This window comes from Apteryx rowi, unplaced genomic scaffold, assembly GCF_003343035.1.
Source record: "Apteryx rowi isolate R43461 unplaced genomic scaffold, aptRow1 scaffold_152, whole genome shotgun sequence".
NCBI lineage: Eukaryota > Metazoa > Chordata > Aves > Apterygiformes > Apterygidae > Apteryx > Apteryx rowi.
Window position 1 is genome coordinate 286,921 of NW_020447775.1, and position 17,718 is coordinate 304,638.

The 17,718-nt window shown below is 44.5% G+C and overlaps 1 protein-coding gene across 7 annotated transcripts in view; it reads right to left on the bottom strand.

The window, feature by feature from the left end:
- TSPAN4 (tetraspanin 4) overlaps positions 1–17,718 on the bottom strand; it is a 282,853-nt gene that overhangs the window by 76,902 nt on the left and 188,233 nt on the right. The window contains exon 1 of one of the 7 annotated variants that reach the window (XM_026059075.1): positions 8,503–8,589. The exons of the other annotated variants lie outside the window; for them this stretch is intronic. Within the exon in view, the coding sequence (XP_025914860.1) occupies positions 8,503–8,547 (45 nt within the window). The 5' untranslated portion in view covers positions 8,548–8,589. Of the gene's footprint in view, positions 1–8,502; positions 8,590–17,718 lie in introns of those variants that run through there. 7 annotated transcript variants of the gene reach the window in all.

Genomic DNA, 17,718 nt, shown 5'->3' on the forward strand with positions numbered 1-17,718 from the left:
CCCAGCTCTGTTCCCCGGTCTACCACAGATTTCTTGCACTGGACAAAATCCAGATTATTTAACATTTTTAATGTTTTTCTCTCCCTTAAAGGCATTGGAAGGGTTTAGACTAAGAGGCATTGAAATACTAAGTATTTATATGATGCTTCTCAAGATTAATAAACAGATTTCTTAAAGAGTACAAAGACAACAGAAATGGTCTTTCTTTTTCACATTACTCAAAAAAGTTTTTTTAAAACATGCTAGCAGGCACGGTCTGCACAAAAATAAAAGGAAAAACATTTTAGTATTGCATGTATAATCCACCCGTAGAGGTATGCAGATAGTCGAGGCTGGTTACTATAGAAACCTCCATAGCGAACATAGATATAATAGTTGAAATGCAAAATTAGTTGTGTGTCTAAAAAGGAAAACTGCTGATACTGTGAAAAGCAACCAGCAAAAGCTGATATCCTCCCTCACAAAAGCTTTCAAAAAAAAATAGTATTGACTATATAAACCAGTATTTGATTAAAAATAGTCTGAACAACAGTAACAACAAAAAAAGGACTCTCTTACAAGGCCCACTAGCAGTTTGTACCTAGTTCTGGAAGTTGAGGTAGGTCAGAAGAAAAGTCCCTGACTTCGGTCCTGGGAGGTGGGGTGGGGATTTCTCTAACTACCGCAGGTTTGGCTCTTTATACCTCAAAGCTGATTTTAAGAGCACCCAACCCCTAGGTCCCAAATTGTGCTGATGTATCCACTGCAGTTATGGTGATTTTTCCCAACGGAGATCTTTTCAAAGAGAAATTGCTTCTCTTGCCAAGGTATAGTCTACATGCTGTACCTTAACCCTGCCGGCTGGTAGCCAGAGGGCTGGAGGTGCGGGTCAGTGGGAACGGCAGCAACGCAGCATCGCCTTCCCTCGGTCCCATCACCGGTGCTGCTGTAACCTGAGTCCTCTGAAGGCCACACAAATCTTTCCCATCACAGTCTGTCCCTCCTTCCCACTATTCTCTGAGTCCCTCCACAAAAAAGCGCAAGACACTGGGACCGATTCCTGCCATGCCCAATTCTCTCCTCAAGAAGCTCACCCCCTGCTCAGGAATCAACCCATCTCCAGCTGGCACAGGAGGGACGTTTTGGGGAGCCATAGGACTTTTACGCAGTATCTTAGCTCCTAAAACCTAGAAAGGTCCATGCCACAGCTCCGGCCTGACTCTCCTATCTGTATGAGTCATGGGCATAGAAGACTTGTCATGGGTATCCACTAAGTAAAGCTTCCAGTACAGCTAAAGATGTGTTCCAGTCCATATCACCCTGACACTCCACAGCACCAATCAACTGCAGGAACGTATAAAGCGTGAGCTTAGTATCGGGGGTAAAATGAACTAGAAAACCTCTGGAGTACTACAAGGCAGGGTACTATGGCCTCACATACAAAAGAAAATTGTGCAATGAGAGATGGCTTCAGATCACTCTAACACAATTTCTTTTTTTTTCCCCTCCCCTCATCTCTGATTTCCACTTTCCCCCCAACCACACAATCACGTTTTCCCACGAAAATTTATTACTCTGCAAGATGTAAATTACCCCCTTGGCTACCATATGAGCTCACAGGCAAAACGAACACACAGTCTTAATACTATTTCCTACACCAAAAAAAATCCAACCAGGGTATCCAAGATGCAAATGCAAACATAGCTCCATGTAGGACAGCCAAGTACACCCATAGAGTCAACACTAGTAATGAAATACAAAATAAATTTAGATGTAGTACAGCCTTCCATTTCCGAAGCTTAGCTTTTCACCAAGATGGAGAGAAGGACCAAATTTGTGCCTCACAACCAGCTTTCAAAGAAAGTCTTTTTTTAAACATACCCGTCGATAAATGGTTTGCATTGTGAATTGTCATAGGAAGGGTATCTACCACTCGCTGTATTGATCCCCCGATCGATAACAGACCTGCGAACAATAATCACACGCTAATAACAAGCGGTTTCACATCCCAAAACTCATCTTTCACTGACAGTCATCGGAAAGCTGAGCAAAAAGTGGTTCTGAATCCTATATGGATTCTTTTTAACAGATTGTTAATAATATTTGTATGGGCAAACAAAGTATTTACTATCATGGCAATTGCATAACACCGCCACGGAAGCAGTCCCCTGTAACACAACTACCATTTTGACTGGAATATCATCTCTCACTTTAATAGTTCAAATGCCTGGTCTCAAAAACTATTTTAATTGCGTGGGAATAAAACAGAAAGCAAAGATTATTCCCTTGTTTTATGTTAGCAATTTCTAATGATTGTTTATTTATATTAGGCTTTGCTACGCAAAAGCACATCTGAGGCTTTTCTGCACTCTTACTAATGCTATTTATATACAACTGCCTGTATCCCAAGCTACTTCCAAGCACGGGCAGCATGCCATCCGTAATGCATGCCACCTCAAATAATCTTTTTTTCTGCACTTGTTATCCCCAAAGGAAACGCTTCAGTCCTTTCTTATCACCAACCAAATACCTGCTGTGGAAGCACTTCAGCTGCTTTGGGATAAACACATTTAGATAAACAGATCTCCGATCAGCAGCTTCACTGCCACGCGCGGAGAGGAAAGTCCCCAGAAGCCCTTGCTTTCCGATTTTGTTTTGCTCTATCTGTTTGGGGGATCTGGGCACACGAGCACAAAGACTATGTAGTAAACACGAGTATAAATCATTCTCACTGGGACTGTCCGAACAAGGAGTTTACACTACGGGCCACATACAAGTCGCTCTTTGGACATACGACCACTGGTGCGACATCGGACCTGCAGAAGATTTCTGGATTAAATTCCATCTTCTTTTGTCACATACTAGGGGTTACAACACTGAAAGGTTGAGAATATTTCATCTAACTCCAAATCTGGATAACTAACTTTTCAACATCTAAGGTCACTGAACTTTAAATGTCAATGCTATTAATGGCATCTAGAGATCTATGCAGCTCATCTGATGGTATTCCTATAGTCCAAGCCTGCCTTTGATCAGCTGAAAAGCTCTCTAAATGCCATTAATGGTATTGAGCAGACTCCCCCTGACCACGATGGCAGCCCAGACACCCAGGGTTAAGGCAGCCTGGAGCCCAGCTCCAATCCATCTGTCCAGACTCCCCCTCTCATCAGCGGAAAGAAACAGCCAGCTCCAAGGGTCAATTCATCCATATTTCAGAGCAGGCGGCCAGGCCAAGTCGCCCTTTGAGACGCCGACTTTACGCAGCGATTGTGGGAGCAGCCTGAGCAAAAAGCCTCAACTTTAATATAAATTTAAATAATAAATTATTTAATATAAATATCTAAACGGCAGACAAGATGATTCTCTCTCCAAATGTCAGATCGTGAGATTTCACGATGCTGCCTGAAGTGATTTGGAAATTAATTAAAATCACCTATTGCTCTTTCCCCCCTGCCATGATAAATACATGCTATCTCACAGATATGAAAACCCTACCTGCGTGCACGCATACCCATGGAGAGCATGAAAATCAAAATCTCTCAGTTTAACAAGACCCCGCCAACTGAGGAAACATTCAGGCAGCTATGCTCACATTCTGGTGTTGCACGTTATACACATTGCTTAGTAGCTCTTAATAAAGGAGCATGACTGACACCAATTTATAACTTTTTTTATTACTCTGCCCCCTCAGGTCATAAATTCATGAAACAGTTGTAGCTTATTGCATTTTTATGTTTGCCAGTTTTATTTACACACTCTCTCATGCCATTAGAGGGAAAAGCTTTTGGGTTTCTGGAGATCCTCAATCATTCTATGTTGGTGCCTGAAATGAGATGGAAACCGAGAGTTCTGGCTCATCTAAAAATAAACCAACACCTCAAATGCTTTCTCAGCACAACCCTCCATCGTAAAGCACTGCTACATAAATATGACTTTATGAATTATATATTTTAAGTCTTTGCATGCTCACAGTAGTTTACCAACAAATGTTCTGCAATACCTGCTGGGGAAAAAAAAACAGGACATAAAATCATTGCCAATGATGATAAATGATTACAGCTTAATAACAGTCAAGCTGACAAAACTGAAACGTCCACAGGGTATATTGCAATTCAAATGCCACAGGGGGAAAAATAGAGCTTTCAAACATAAACACTACAGCCTTCAGCAGAGGGAGGAAATCTAGAGAAAGGCCTTGTGATACCAGGTGGCGTACTAAATCCAGGATGTCCACCACAACAAAACGGTGGAATTTAATGCAAACTTAATACCCAAGAAAATAAATGAATTTCAGGACAGAGACTGTTGCAATGTGTCTGTGCAGCCATGTGGGACCTCTCCCACCAACCTCAGCAGGTTCTCTGGGTTGGCAGTAGCAGACACCAAGCTAAGTCAAGGGTCAGAGGAAAGAAGCTCAGCCCGACAACCCAGATATTTTCAGCCCAGCAGTCACAGACAGACAGGCAGAAGCTGCCAGTCCCACATCGCTCCTACACTACCTCGACAGAGTGTAGTTCTGACCAGAGAATAAAATTATAGATAGATGTGGTATAGAAAAGGAAGTCAAACATTGAGAAACATAACTTTATCCAAACCAGAACAAGAAGTTTTCTCAGACAGCGAAACCTCTGCTTGGGTTAACTATAACTTTAGCTTCTATGGATAGTAAAGGAGGAAGGGGGCAACAGGACTCCCTCTCAGTTAGTATCAGGCCAGAAATCATATACGTGAAAGAAGGGAAAAGTCTTTTTTCTTTTTAATATCTCATCATCAGGCCACTTACAGTCTGCAGCTGTACTGTAAAGAACCTGCTCATAAGTAATGACCCGTAGCCACTTAAAGCTAAATGACCGATTTCAAATTGTAAATGAGCAGCTCTRTAATGAGAAAACGCCTCAGGATGGTTTTAGTGGTCTCCATTCAAATGACTATTAACCATTTAACAGGCAAAACGCAACCAAAGGGACAGCAAGCTCTCCTTGCAGGAGCCTTCCTTCTAACAGCTCACCTTCTCGTGGCTTGGCGAGTCCCCCATGGGGCACAGACCTCGCTATTTCCCCTGGGATCTCAGTCCCAGCCTGGTCTCTCGCTCTCCCAAGGGTAAGCGAGCTTTGACCATCAACTAACAGCAACGCTGGGGCTTCATCTAGAACGACTACCTCTTACCTGCCATGAGGCACGTCACAAGAACTATTCTAATGCAACGGGCTTTTGCCAGGCCAAAAAGAAAAAGACCAAAACCAAGCGTCAGTCCTGCTCCTCTCCTTCCCACAGCTCTCTAACAGCGTGAGTGACTGTTGGGAGAAAGATAGGCGTCAGAAGTACAGGGCTTAAGTACTGCAAGGGAGAAAATCAAGCAGGATGAATGAGAATCCTCAAATAAAAGAGGAAAGATAAAGCAGAGAAACATGAGGTGAAATCCTCCGAGTAAATAGCCTACTCTCCTTAACTAGCTTCCTTGCTTCAGTGATCCCTCTTATCCGTGACCTTCATCCTAAAATATGCAATCTCAGCAATTTTTGCTACTTCACAGGCGCCCTGTATTCATCCCTGATCTGAAGACTTAGTTTTCACTGAACCAAAACTTCTTTCTGCTCAATGACTGTGGCCTCTGATTTGCTTACGGAGCTGAATAAAGCTCAGAGAAGCCCATCTTCACTCACTTGGTGGAGAAAAGCAGCAGAAAGGTGCCTCCCCTTGCCAAAAACCAGAAAGCGCCAGAGCTCCCAGACTAGTTAAAGGAACCCAAGACTGGAATGCATTCCTCGCTTACGCTCTGCAGGTTTTTGCCATCCGAGATATCGGATGCCATAGAAGCAATGATACGCTATGAAAAGATGTGGAGTTCATCCTTCCCTTTCGCCTGCATAGCCTCCAAGACCAACAGACCTGCTAACAGCCTGATCTACCACGTCCACATAGCAACTGCTGGAGAAAGTACTATCTCTGCACAGTTGCTGCTGCTCTCTCTTCAGGTTCGGGTATGTTACTCCAAGGGGTCATATGCAGGATGCACGGTCTCATTTTTCTTAAATACCTCCCTGCTCATCCCAAAACAATTGCAACAAAAGCCACTTGCATCACCTGTATCCCATATCTCAGCCGATCCATGCCAGATCTTGACCCACTATGGAGCAGGAAACAGAAGGCTGCAAGTGCCAACACAGCAAGGCCATCCAAATTTGCCCAAAGAATCATTAAAATTCTTGAAGAGACCGTCTGTCTTTCTGCTGTTCTGCTACAAGACGGCAGGGAGAAAAGCATGTTCAGGCAGAAGGAAATAAGGATAAGAGAGGGAACAACGAAAGTGGAGATTCAGAAGGAGAAAGAAGCTAGAGGAAAAGGCAGCACTCTCAGACCCAGCACGTGCATCTCTCACTGCAGGCAAATCGGATCAAAATATGATGTCATCATGCTCCTTTATTTTAAGGGAGAAAGTTGCTGTTGGCAAGCTGCTGACTGGGTAATTGCTTCCGCCTTGGTCCGGCAAATCTGAGATTTGTTGTCGGCCTGCCAGGGGCAGTGAAGAGCTCATCTATCTTTTCCATTTTATCTGGATGAAATAGCCATGGGGTTTGCTCAATTGCACAGCATTAGTGTGAATGATTATGAGAAAGTTCTCAAGCACCACCAAGACACGCATGGTGCTACCAGGGCTGCGAATTAGTCCTGCCTGATAAAACCTAGTTCTTACAAAGAATAATTATCCTAAATTGTAATCTTTTATAGCTGTGTCTGGCACAAAGCAGCTAGAACTAGACGGGGAGGCTCTGAAATACTTAAACAAATACTCCTGTCAGGACCTCCAAGGCACTGTGATCCAAGGGTGATACTGTTTCAGCAAGCCCTATGCGGCATCAGTCAGCTCTCTTCAGGCTTGGTGTGAAAAATATCATCCTGCTCTCCCAAGCCCAAGGGTGCTGTAATTTCAGTGGAATTAACAAGTCAAGCAAACCTTGGCAGCTTTGTCAGTAGAATCGTGTGCGTTTTACATGCTACAGGAGGCAGGGCCAGAAGAGACTTCAGAAAGAAAGGGGAAATAGCTTGCCCTGCAGTGAAACTTCCTTCTTCGGAAGTGACTTCCCAGCAACTGCTCCCATTACAATTACTTTGAGTTCAGTAGAGGGCTGATTCTGTCAAGACTGCTTTCTCTCAGTCCAAGAGTCCAGCAGGCAGTATAACGTTTTTCAGACCGAACTGGAGAACCCTGGCTTAGGCAGATATCCTGCTGCTTTGCTTTACTCTACACGCACTCAAAATTGGGTTCGCCCTCTTTCTGTCAGTGCAATTCAGGACAAAATATGCAGTGAGCCAGCAGTGAGTACAGGCAGCTAGAACAGCCCCGAAACCCCGGTGGCTCCAGCGGCACAATAGCACTTGGCAGTCACCATATGCAATACTCTTCAGGACTTTGCCCTGAAAGGGCTTTCAACAAGCAAAGCTTTTGGCTTCTCTCTTGCTAGCAAATTGACAAAACAAGCGTATCGTTACCGTAAAGCCAGCCAGAAATGGGAAATTAACCCTGACGAGGGGACGACCGGCGCACAGTGAAACTTCCCCGTCCCCTAAACAAGAGCGGCTCTAGGAAAGCTGGTCTTATTACAGACACAATTGACTCACACTGAAACTTTGCTATAGGGCAAGAAAACCAACAGCAGAGAAATAATTTCTCTCTGCGCAGCATCTGCTTGCTAACTTTTTTATTGCTGTTGCCAGCTCTAACTGCAGAACTAAACAGCAGCAATATTTATATGAAAAGGAGAAATGCTCGGCATCACCAGTGAGAAACAGCTCCTCTCTCCTTACTACCACCCTCCTCCTCCTCTCCTGGCTCCCCCCCTCAGGCTCGGGTAGGGGCACATAAAGAAGAGGTCAACGTTTTGAGGGGCTGCACAGAAAATACTGATGTATCTAACAGCTCTGCACATCAGCTCAGGCAGAATAATTAGGATGTGGGATAAGACAGGTGCCCGCGTGCTTTTCCAAACACCAGCCATTACTTTTAGTAATGGCCTAAGGGAAGCAGGAGGCTGTCCCAGCTCTGCAGCTGGAGTAACCACCAAAGGGTGCTCGTTGCCTCTCCCCAGGCCTTCAGGTTATCCCGAGCTGCTTTGGAGACCAGACCGTTCTCCTGCACCATGGGCCGTGTCCAGCCCCAACCATTAAACTGCATCTCAGTGCTCACTGCAGTCTGTTCTTGATGGCGCTGGCTACAGCAAAGCTCACCCCTGGGGGCCAGGACGGCTTTCCACCAGCTGTCCCCCAGCAAACAGATTGATGCAAGGGCAGCCAAAGTCCTTCTGGCATCAACTGGGAGAAAAATATCAGCCAGGCAGCAGAAAGAGAGGAGCCTGTGACAATCCCGAGCTCATCCAGCCCATCTGAGACACTTCAAGAGGTTCAGCTCCCAGTAGGTGATTTCTACGCGATATTGGCGGGGCACCGAAAGGGGGAAGAGCCGCGTACACACACCGTTCTGCACCAGACGGCCATCTACCTTTCTGAAGCCACAAATTATCTTACAAGCATGCAATTCGCAGTTGAATCCCACGCAGGCTTCATTGGCATTGCTCATGCCCTCTTCCCCTGGGGTTTCTCCTCCAGACCACCCGCAGACGACCTGTTTATGAAAGATGCTTTGCATCCACACGCTGTTCCCCGCTTAGATTCGGCAACAAGCTGCCCACATAGTGCCATTAATATAGATGCACACCGCAAGGCTGAAAGCGCCCTAGTTAGACTTTGATCGATGCAATGCCTCTTCCCTGGGCTTACAGCTGCTTTCAGTTGGGTGTGTGATAGGATCTGGACGTGCCCAGGAAAGTTTATCCAATCCTGATCTCTAGACATGGGCTCTGCTGTCCACACTATGCTGGGTTAAGCCTGCAGTCAAGCAGAGCGGATGAGAGAGGAAGAAACAAACCAGTTAGTCTCTCTCTGCACTGCAAAATATGTAGGATAATGCCATAGCTGATACAGTAGGAGTTAAGGGAAAGGAAAAGGAATTGCTATTAAAAAAAAAAAAGGAAGAATTACATGCCCTCATATATGCTTATTCACATGAATATATGATTTATAAAGCATACTCTTAAAGCACCATTCATTAGCCAGCTCCCTGCGGTAATATAAAGCATTTCAAATGCCTGAAAACACGAACCACATGGCATGGCCAAATTCAGCTACTACAAACCAGCTCAGACTCATTGACTTCTATGAAGCTATGCAAACATGCACAAACTGGGACTTTTTTTTCCCCCCCCCCCCAAGGTGGCATACCTCTCCCTTCTACCCGACCTGTGGGGAAAACAGCAACTATTAATGCAGGGGAGCAAATTACAGACCTTTAAATGCCTTCAATTAAAAGAACTGCTGGAAGCTCCATACAACCTGCCCGCTTTCTGCAGATAAGCGAGAAACAAGCCCTCAGAGCATTGCCAGGCTGGGATCAGTTGTTCAGAAAATCTGGGCAACTCGCAAAAAATCTCACTCTGTAAAGGAGAAGAGTCTGAAAGGCCAAGAGCTCTGCAGCGCTCTCAAGAGGGAGCAGCAGCAAGCACAAAGCCTAACGAAGCTAAAATAATTTAATCCCTTTTTGTCGTCGGTTTTAAATTCCACTTTCTGAGTTTGTTCGCGAAGAATATCAACCCAAAACAGAGGCACAGTGCACAACGCTGTGCGCAGAAGTGACAGTGAGCCTCGATCTTCAGAAAGTTTTGCCTTTTGAAAAGATCTGGCTTGKATTAGCCTGAGGATTTGTATAAAGGCAACGAAAAGACAGTCTCCCCTTTTTTTCCTCCTATTACCTTCCCTTGCCACTTCAAAACAAGCGTGAACAGCTTATACACATACAAACGGCCTGCTTGAGCAGGCCACGGAGAGCTAATAGGAGCAAACTTTTTTTGTGCTTCTCACCAAATATGTCTCTAACGGAACTGCCGAGTCCCAACCAGGAAAGGAAGGGGGGAAACGACAGCATTACTACATCCACGTCTCTTCTGCATCATACTGCAAGACCTGCTAGCAGAGGCCTTAGTTCTGACYGGCGTGGCAACAGCGGCACACTTAAACAAATTTTGACTGTAAAATTTTACGTCAGAGATAAGCCCTTCCAAAAAACCATGCTGACGACACACCACAGCGGGGGTGTTTGGGGGTTTTTTTGGTCCTTCTTACCCAATGCCATACTCGCTGGCCACAAGCCAAACCCAAACTTCCTCTGAATTCCAAGAGCTTAACCTCAGCAATATCTTATGGTCCTAATAACACTGGGCAGTATTTACAAAGCAACCTCTTCCACATTAAAAGGGTGACACTGCAGATGAATTACTTAACCATCCAAAAGGAAACTGCTTGAAGGCCTCTCCCTCTTCCCCCTCATGCTGCAGCCATTTTCAGGTGGTAGGAGCATTTTTTAGACATAAAAATGTCTCCAGGTAACTGAATAGCTCAGCATGGGCATCAGTAATCTCTCATCTACTTTAGAGGAACTTGACAGTTTGAGTCTGTAAGGAGATCTGTCCAAAATACTTGCAAACCAGTTTCCAGGAGGTGGGTAGTCTGCATTTCCCTGAAGGCCAGGCTCCTCTTCAGTGTTTTCGGGTGAGTACTTCCATCACCACCCAAATCCCTGTCCGTTCTGCATACAGAGCCTACTGGCACACAAACACGCGGCCTTGCAGGGCTTTATGCTTCTCTGTTGGTTTAAGTACCCTCCTCCGAAGGACACCGATGCCACTTGTTTATTCCCCGCTGTTACAAAAGCTCCCTGCAAGGTGCCGCGCAGAAGCRGAGGGGCAGCGAACGCCGCCGAGCCTCCCCGCAGCAGCACCAAGCCTCTTCCCGCTTTGTTCGCCCTCCGCTTTTGTCGAGCAGGAGAGAAAGAAGGAAACAATCATGAGGCTTTATTTATTACTACCCAGTATTTTCGTTACTGTCGATTCTGTTTCTAGTACTTCTTTTCCTCCCCTTCTGGAGAACATGTAATTCAGTAAAGAAGGGCAGGAGAGCTCTTCACTTTGTTGCCACAACAGTAGCTTTAAAAAAAATAAAACAACAACAACAACAGGCAGCTCAGAGACTCCTGCAAGAAAAAAAAAAAAACTAGCAACAGAATGCAGCAAAATCAGAACCAAGGTGCTGCTTTTCTCTGTACATCCACATTTTGCCACCCAGTTATTTCTAAAGATAGATATCAACGTCCCTGAGCTGTAAACTCCAAAGTATGAGGCTTTAAATGAAGGGTGCCAGAGTCCAAAGAGCCAAAGGTCCTTTCACAGTCACGTATAAGCTCTCTACCATCCAATTAATAAATGCCATGCCCTCAGAAAGAGAAAAAAAAATCTGATGGTATATTATGGAAACCAGCAATCCTAGGATAACTGTGCTATCCGTTACAATTACAAAGACATAAATGCAGAAAAAATACCTGGATGAAATCAGATACACAAACCTGAGCTTTATCTGTGTGCAAACAGGCAACAGAAAAAAGCCAGGCATAACAGGCTAAATCCTCCACAGGTGTAAATCACTCAGCTCCACGGACTTCATCAAATTTATGTCTGGCACTGTCATTTATCACCTCCTCTTCACTAACAGTTTTCCAAACCAGGCAATTCTGGTATCAGCTGCACAAGTGACTAGCTGAAATGAGCTTCTGCTATCATCTCCTCAGCTGCTTCCCTGCCCTCTGAGAATACGGTTGTCCCCTCTTGCCCATTCTGCATCCTGGCCAATTACCATATCCTGCCTGCACCTTCCTCACAGCTCTGCTCAGCTCCTCCTCTTCCTTTAAAAACAAACCAACCCACCCTGCATCATATTCAATTGCTTTATTCATTAAGGATCATGTTCACCCTTTCTCATCCTCAACATCAGCAACTCCTAAAACTGATTAAACCCTTCATACGCAATGTTTCAATGACAGTCCAGCAAAGATGCATGTTTACTTGTTGCTATTCTTCTTAAAATCTCTTTGTCCTGGCACCTGACAGAGTCTTCACCAAGTAATCCTCTGTGTCATACATTTAGAGAGAGCACTGTTGCTCAAAACTACAAAGGACGCCAATCGAAGCTGACGGCATACGTTCTCCAAAATAACTCCAGCATTTGTTATCAATCAAACTAGAAAGCCGAAAGATTGTCAGCCAAATGGGAAAGGTGAGACTGCTGCTCTTAATAATGATCACATATGGTGCGAGGGAATGCTACCCCCAAAATGATCCTTTAAGGGACTTCAAGAGATCAGCCTGCCATAGCTGGCTAATACTATACTGTGCCAAAGCACTTCTGTACAAACCCTTTCCTCTTTCCACAAGTCCATTTGCAGATAATCTCAACTCAACAGACCCTCTCAGAGATACTGTTACCAACAGCCTGGTCTCTGTTACAGGTTTTACATCCATTCGTTAGTCCCAGTGGGATACACGTGCCTTCAGGAAAAACAGAACTGTCCCACTACACGCTATATAACTTGCTATTTTGGTATTTCCTGGGGCAAGAGTACTCATGATGAAGATCCTCCGACCTCTCTTTTCTTGCTCTGCAACTTCCTCCACTTCTAACAGTTTCAGCTGTCTGAATTTATCTGGAAGAAAACTGTCTAATAGGAAAGTCAGGAGAGCAAAGAAGTAAATCTGCCTAAGCCTGAAGGATCATCCACACCTTTCTATTGGCTACGGACACCCTTCTTAATTCATGATTTACCTCCAACCTTATAACTGAGAGCACACGACCTTACTTCTTCTAAAGCTCCTTTTCTGCTAATCACGCACTTGACAAAATTGGAAGCTGCCCAGGTCAAACCAGCAGAGAATTCATATGCGGTGTAAGGCCAGCTCCCTGCTGAAGCTCCCTGACTTCTCCTCTCACTGACAAAGTGGGCAGCTGTCATTGCCTGTAAGATATTTCATTGTTCAGAATAAGAGTTTCAAATATGCTCGCTATAGGTGTTTGTTCTTAAATTTCATTTCCAGGTCTATTATAATTTCCACTAGCTGACATAACTACAGCGGACACAAAGGCTAATCCCATACCTGCCCCAAGACCTCAGTATCCCAAGTCATTATGTCTACTGGAAACAAAGACTGGGGCTGTGCTATTCTAATGGAATAGCTAAAGCAATTGCAGAGCACGATGGGACAAGGGAGCAATGCACATACGTCATCAAGACTGATCGCACAATATAATAACTAGAGGAATGAAGGGATGGAGCACGCTCCAGACTTAGAAGCAATTTCCCTTGTCAGCTTTTTCTAATAGGATTCCCTATGGAACCTGCAGAAATTAAAAAATATGATTGTGCTTTCGGAAGGCCATAGGTAAGCACATAGGTATCGTGGCTGACGTTTCCAACATTCAATCTATTGCCTCTTGGAAGGGTTCAATCCCGGATCCTTTTCTCAAGCAAGCAGCTAATAGCACAACTTCCATCAGTAAGCGTTTCCAAGCGTAAACAAGAAACACAGATATGCAAAAAATTGTATAGCAGGGACAGATGCCCAAATGTATTTTGAAGATAACTAGGAAGAGAGCAGGGGAAGAGTCTCGGACCCACTGCTCCAACATTTCTACTACAGTCTGCAAAGAGACCTCTAAGTTGTTTGGAGAGAATGAGAGACCACTGTCTCTTTTTTCCTTTTTTTAAACAGCTTGGTTATGAAATGTCTTGAATCATTATGGCTCATTGTGGGATGATTTCACTTTCCTGCAGAGCACCACGAGATGTGTTTGTACAGGAGAGGCACAGGGTACATGGATTGGTACAGTGAGATATCACAGCAGTTTCCCACCCTGGCTCCTAGGCTGCACCGCAGCCTGCAGACACGGGGGGCAGCTTTGGCTGAGGGCCTGGAAAAGAAGGGAGGGGTAGAGTTTGTGTATGTTCAAAAACATGGATGAAACATGAGGCGAGGCAGCCAGGGAGTGTGTAGGGGTAATGCAGTATAGAAGCGTGCCTTATGCCTGAATCTTTCAGCAGGTTAAGTGCCAGAAAGCAGAAGTTTTAGTGTCATGACCCTATTTCAGGTTTGCAGCTCTCACAGCAGCGATGTTGTTTTTGCAATCACAAAGTCAGAACTGCACCAAAAACACCTCAATAGCAGTATACCTTTAACAGCACAAAAAAAGCAAATGGAAGAAAAAAGTCTTCTCTAGATAACACCTCCTTGTTAACCAGGAGGTATCCATGCCTACTGTACTCTCAGGCTGCAAAAGTACTTGCTAGAGAATTAGATGAGGCTTTGTGCGACCCAGTTTTCCTCAGGAGGCCAGCCCCACCGCAGCAAAACCAACCCCACGTTGCCATCGGAGCGCACTGACCTAAGCAGGAATGATGGCAGAATATTATTAATATGCCAGTATTACTCCAAGTGTCCAGTGGCTGCAATTATTAGTGTATTTTTATTACCTCTATAGTCTCCAACACTTAAAAAGCTTTCCAAGAACAGACGAATGAAAATAAGTGCCATGCATCCCACGGAAGATTTGTATTACTGCAGCCATTTGGGGGAGGGAAAACCCAGAAAGATAAAATGGGAGGGAAAATTGCTGGCAGCGGTAGAAGCGAGCACTCAGCCCTCTTGATTCCTCGCCTGGTATCTCAGCTACCAGCTTACTCTGCTCGCAAAGAAACGTAGCCACAGGCCTGGCCAGCATGAAACCGGCCAGCTCCATCACCCACTCTGCTGGTTAAGCTTCTACACAGCACGAACTTTATGGAATCAGTTCAACCTGTAAAATCCTTTTGCCAAAGAAGGTTGGGTAAACCGAAGCCGACGTTATGTTGCAGCTTTTTGCCAGCTATGAGGTGGCTGGGACCTGAATGGGAAGGAAGCAAGTTAAACTGACAGAGATGAGGCCTAATATTGATTTTTCAATTGATCTCATTAAATTGTTGTCCACACAAACCCCAGTGTGGACATTCCTGAATTGGTTTAAAATTGACTTATAATGATTTAGCTTATGTTGACTCTATTGACTAAGGTTGTGACCGCATTAGGAAAAAAAATAGAAGAAGCTGCGTTCTTTGTGTCAGAATACAGCAGCGCAACCTGTGAAGCGTCCTGACAAAAAAAAGGTTGTCTGATATGTTTTTAATCAACAAAAAAATTTACAGCTCTACCGAAGACAAGATGTAAAGCCAAGGGGATGCTCACACAAATCTAGGAGATTCATAGAGCGCATTTTAAAGAAAATATCCTATTTCATCTGGAAGTTACCTTTCCTCAGCAGAGGCAGGGAAGCCAAACACATGTGCACTCCCAATCCCAGCTCTTGGTTTCAGTTGATGCATTTTACTCGGCCCAGCAGTGTTCATGCCGTCGGCTGTCACACTCAGATGAAGGGTAGGAGCTTCTTAAACTACCCCACTCTGAGCATCCACAAGCATCTGCCCATACCTGAAACTACTGAGCCACCAGGAGAGGCTTAAACTGACTTGATGCACCTGGGCTCACGATCATCCCCAAATACACAGAAGTCCGGTTGCTTCAGCACAGATGAAGGGTCATATCTTAACTTATGACAAAGCCAACCTTGCAGTTTTGTGATAAGAGAGCTCTCCAGGAAGGTCGCATAGCAAAGCAGCTCCCAGCTGGCCCCGCGGCTGTATCAGTGGGAGCCTGAGCTCGCTTCTGGAGAGGGGATGGAGGCCAGGAGGGACCAGACGGCTCACTTCAGGATACGCAGCAGCCTCTGCGCCAGCGCCAGATGCCGGACCACGGCACCTCTGCCGCTCACCAGGGGAACGTGGCTCAAGAGCCATGGATCTACCGTTGAGACCTGGTTCAATGAAAACTACTTGTGTAGTGGTTTAGAAGCATCGGAAGATGCTAAGTCAGCCTGAATATAACTGGAAATCAGGGCACACCTGCAGTGGGAAAAGGCTCTGAGCAGGAAACCTATAAGCCAACCTGTGTTCTTGATGGGAAGATTTAAAAGCAGATGGTTGTGGATCAGCGTGGGCTTACTACCTGATAGACACGCTTTACGTTGACAATTATATTGAAAGAAAAATGGGTACTTTTCTTTTGACAGTGGTAAAACCCTCGAAATCTAGCTTTTGACACAGCCCCAGCCATTCGACATTGCCCACTGCTTTTTGACTTTGAAATACCCTCTATACAGACATATTTGCCTTTGTAATTGCACATACGAAATTAAAATCCTCTTCCCCTTCCCTGGACAATCCTCTTTTCCCCTCTCCCCACAGTTTATAGCAGCTCACTCTCTTTGATATTTTTTTAATAACTTGTGTTGTGCCTGGCGCTTTGGGGAGTGCCTGTGACAGAAAGCACTTTATTACTTCTCTGTTTGAGTTCGCTGCAAAGCACTCACCAGGCCCCATCACTGAAAGGACAAATCTAGGCAGCAATTTAATCAAGAAGTGATTGAAAAATTAAAGGTGGAGGTGATTAATATGGTTTTAGGACCACTTTTGTTTGAATTGGTTTTAGCTGGAGAACATGGCAGGTTTGGGGGGTTTTTTGGTTGTTTTGTTTGAAAGAGGGAGGAGGGTAAGAGAGGCAGACAAAGGACACCTCTTTAGGCAGATCATTTCTCTCCTCTTAGTATGCAAATAAAAGCCAGGGGAAGAGGTCCCATACCATGTGCGTCTACTACCTACACCCACATGTGATTTCAGCAGTCCCACGGCCATCTCTGCGTATAGGCAAAGATGCAGCCACAGGAACCTTGCCTGGAGCAGCACCAGCAAGGAAAACTTCTGACCAACACCTGAACAAATCTTGAAACCGAAACATCAACCTGACTGATAAGAAGAAATAGATACTTTCTAGAAGCAGGAGCACACTCTAAACACGCACACAGGAAGGGTGTTTTGCATTTAAAACAGTGGAACTAAGATCTTTAAAGGCTGATATGAAGCCGTAAAAAAGTAACCTGTAGCACAGTCGCACAAAATGAATCCAAAGGTCCAACGCAGAAGCATTCTCCATGTCTCTGTTCAGCCAGAGTAGAAGACATTTCTTTAGACACAGATACATCTCCTTTGTAGAAATTTGGGGATGCATTCGTTTGTCTTGCACATTCTGCAACACCAGTGAAGGAGGTGGGATCATGCCTTCACGGTTTTAGGTCAGATCTCAAATCAACTTATTGTAACGATAAGTTAGTTGAGACTGATAATCAACAAGTTACTACTGTAAATTCATATAGAGTAAATTCATACTAAAACTGATTCAAAGTTACTCTGTTTAACTTACTGCAAATGCCTTTGTGCATGCACTTATTGCAATTTAAACAGCTTATGGCACTTTAGATCATCTGGGAAATCAGGATAAGCCAGCTATGAATTACCTAATGTCCACAGAAAATTTGCATCTTCTTAATTATACCTACTTAAAAAAACCAGAGTCTGAGCCAAGATGACATGAGTTACGTATGATTCTGGTCTTAATTTCTTTCCCAGCAACAAGTAGTTCCAGCATATGGCATCTTCGCAAAAATGCCAGACACATCTCTTCTTCCACAAAGTGTTGAAAAATTAAGAGAAAACATAAAAATGCATAGACAAACAAAGAAGATTATTTGTGGAATATTAACAAAAGCCTTTTCTGAATAAGGATTACCAGAACTTTCATTTCAGCTAACAGACCTATTTTTCCCCCAACAGACTTATTTTTCCCTTTTCCTTTTTTCATGCTTGGACGGAGTACATGATCCACATTTCCCCAGTCGTCTTGTGTCCTAGTGTATGGAAGAACATATTCGTAAGAAGTCACT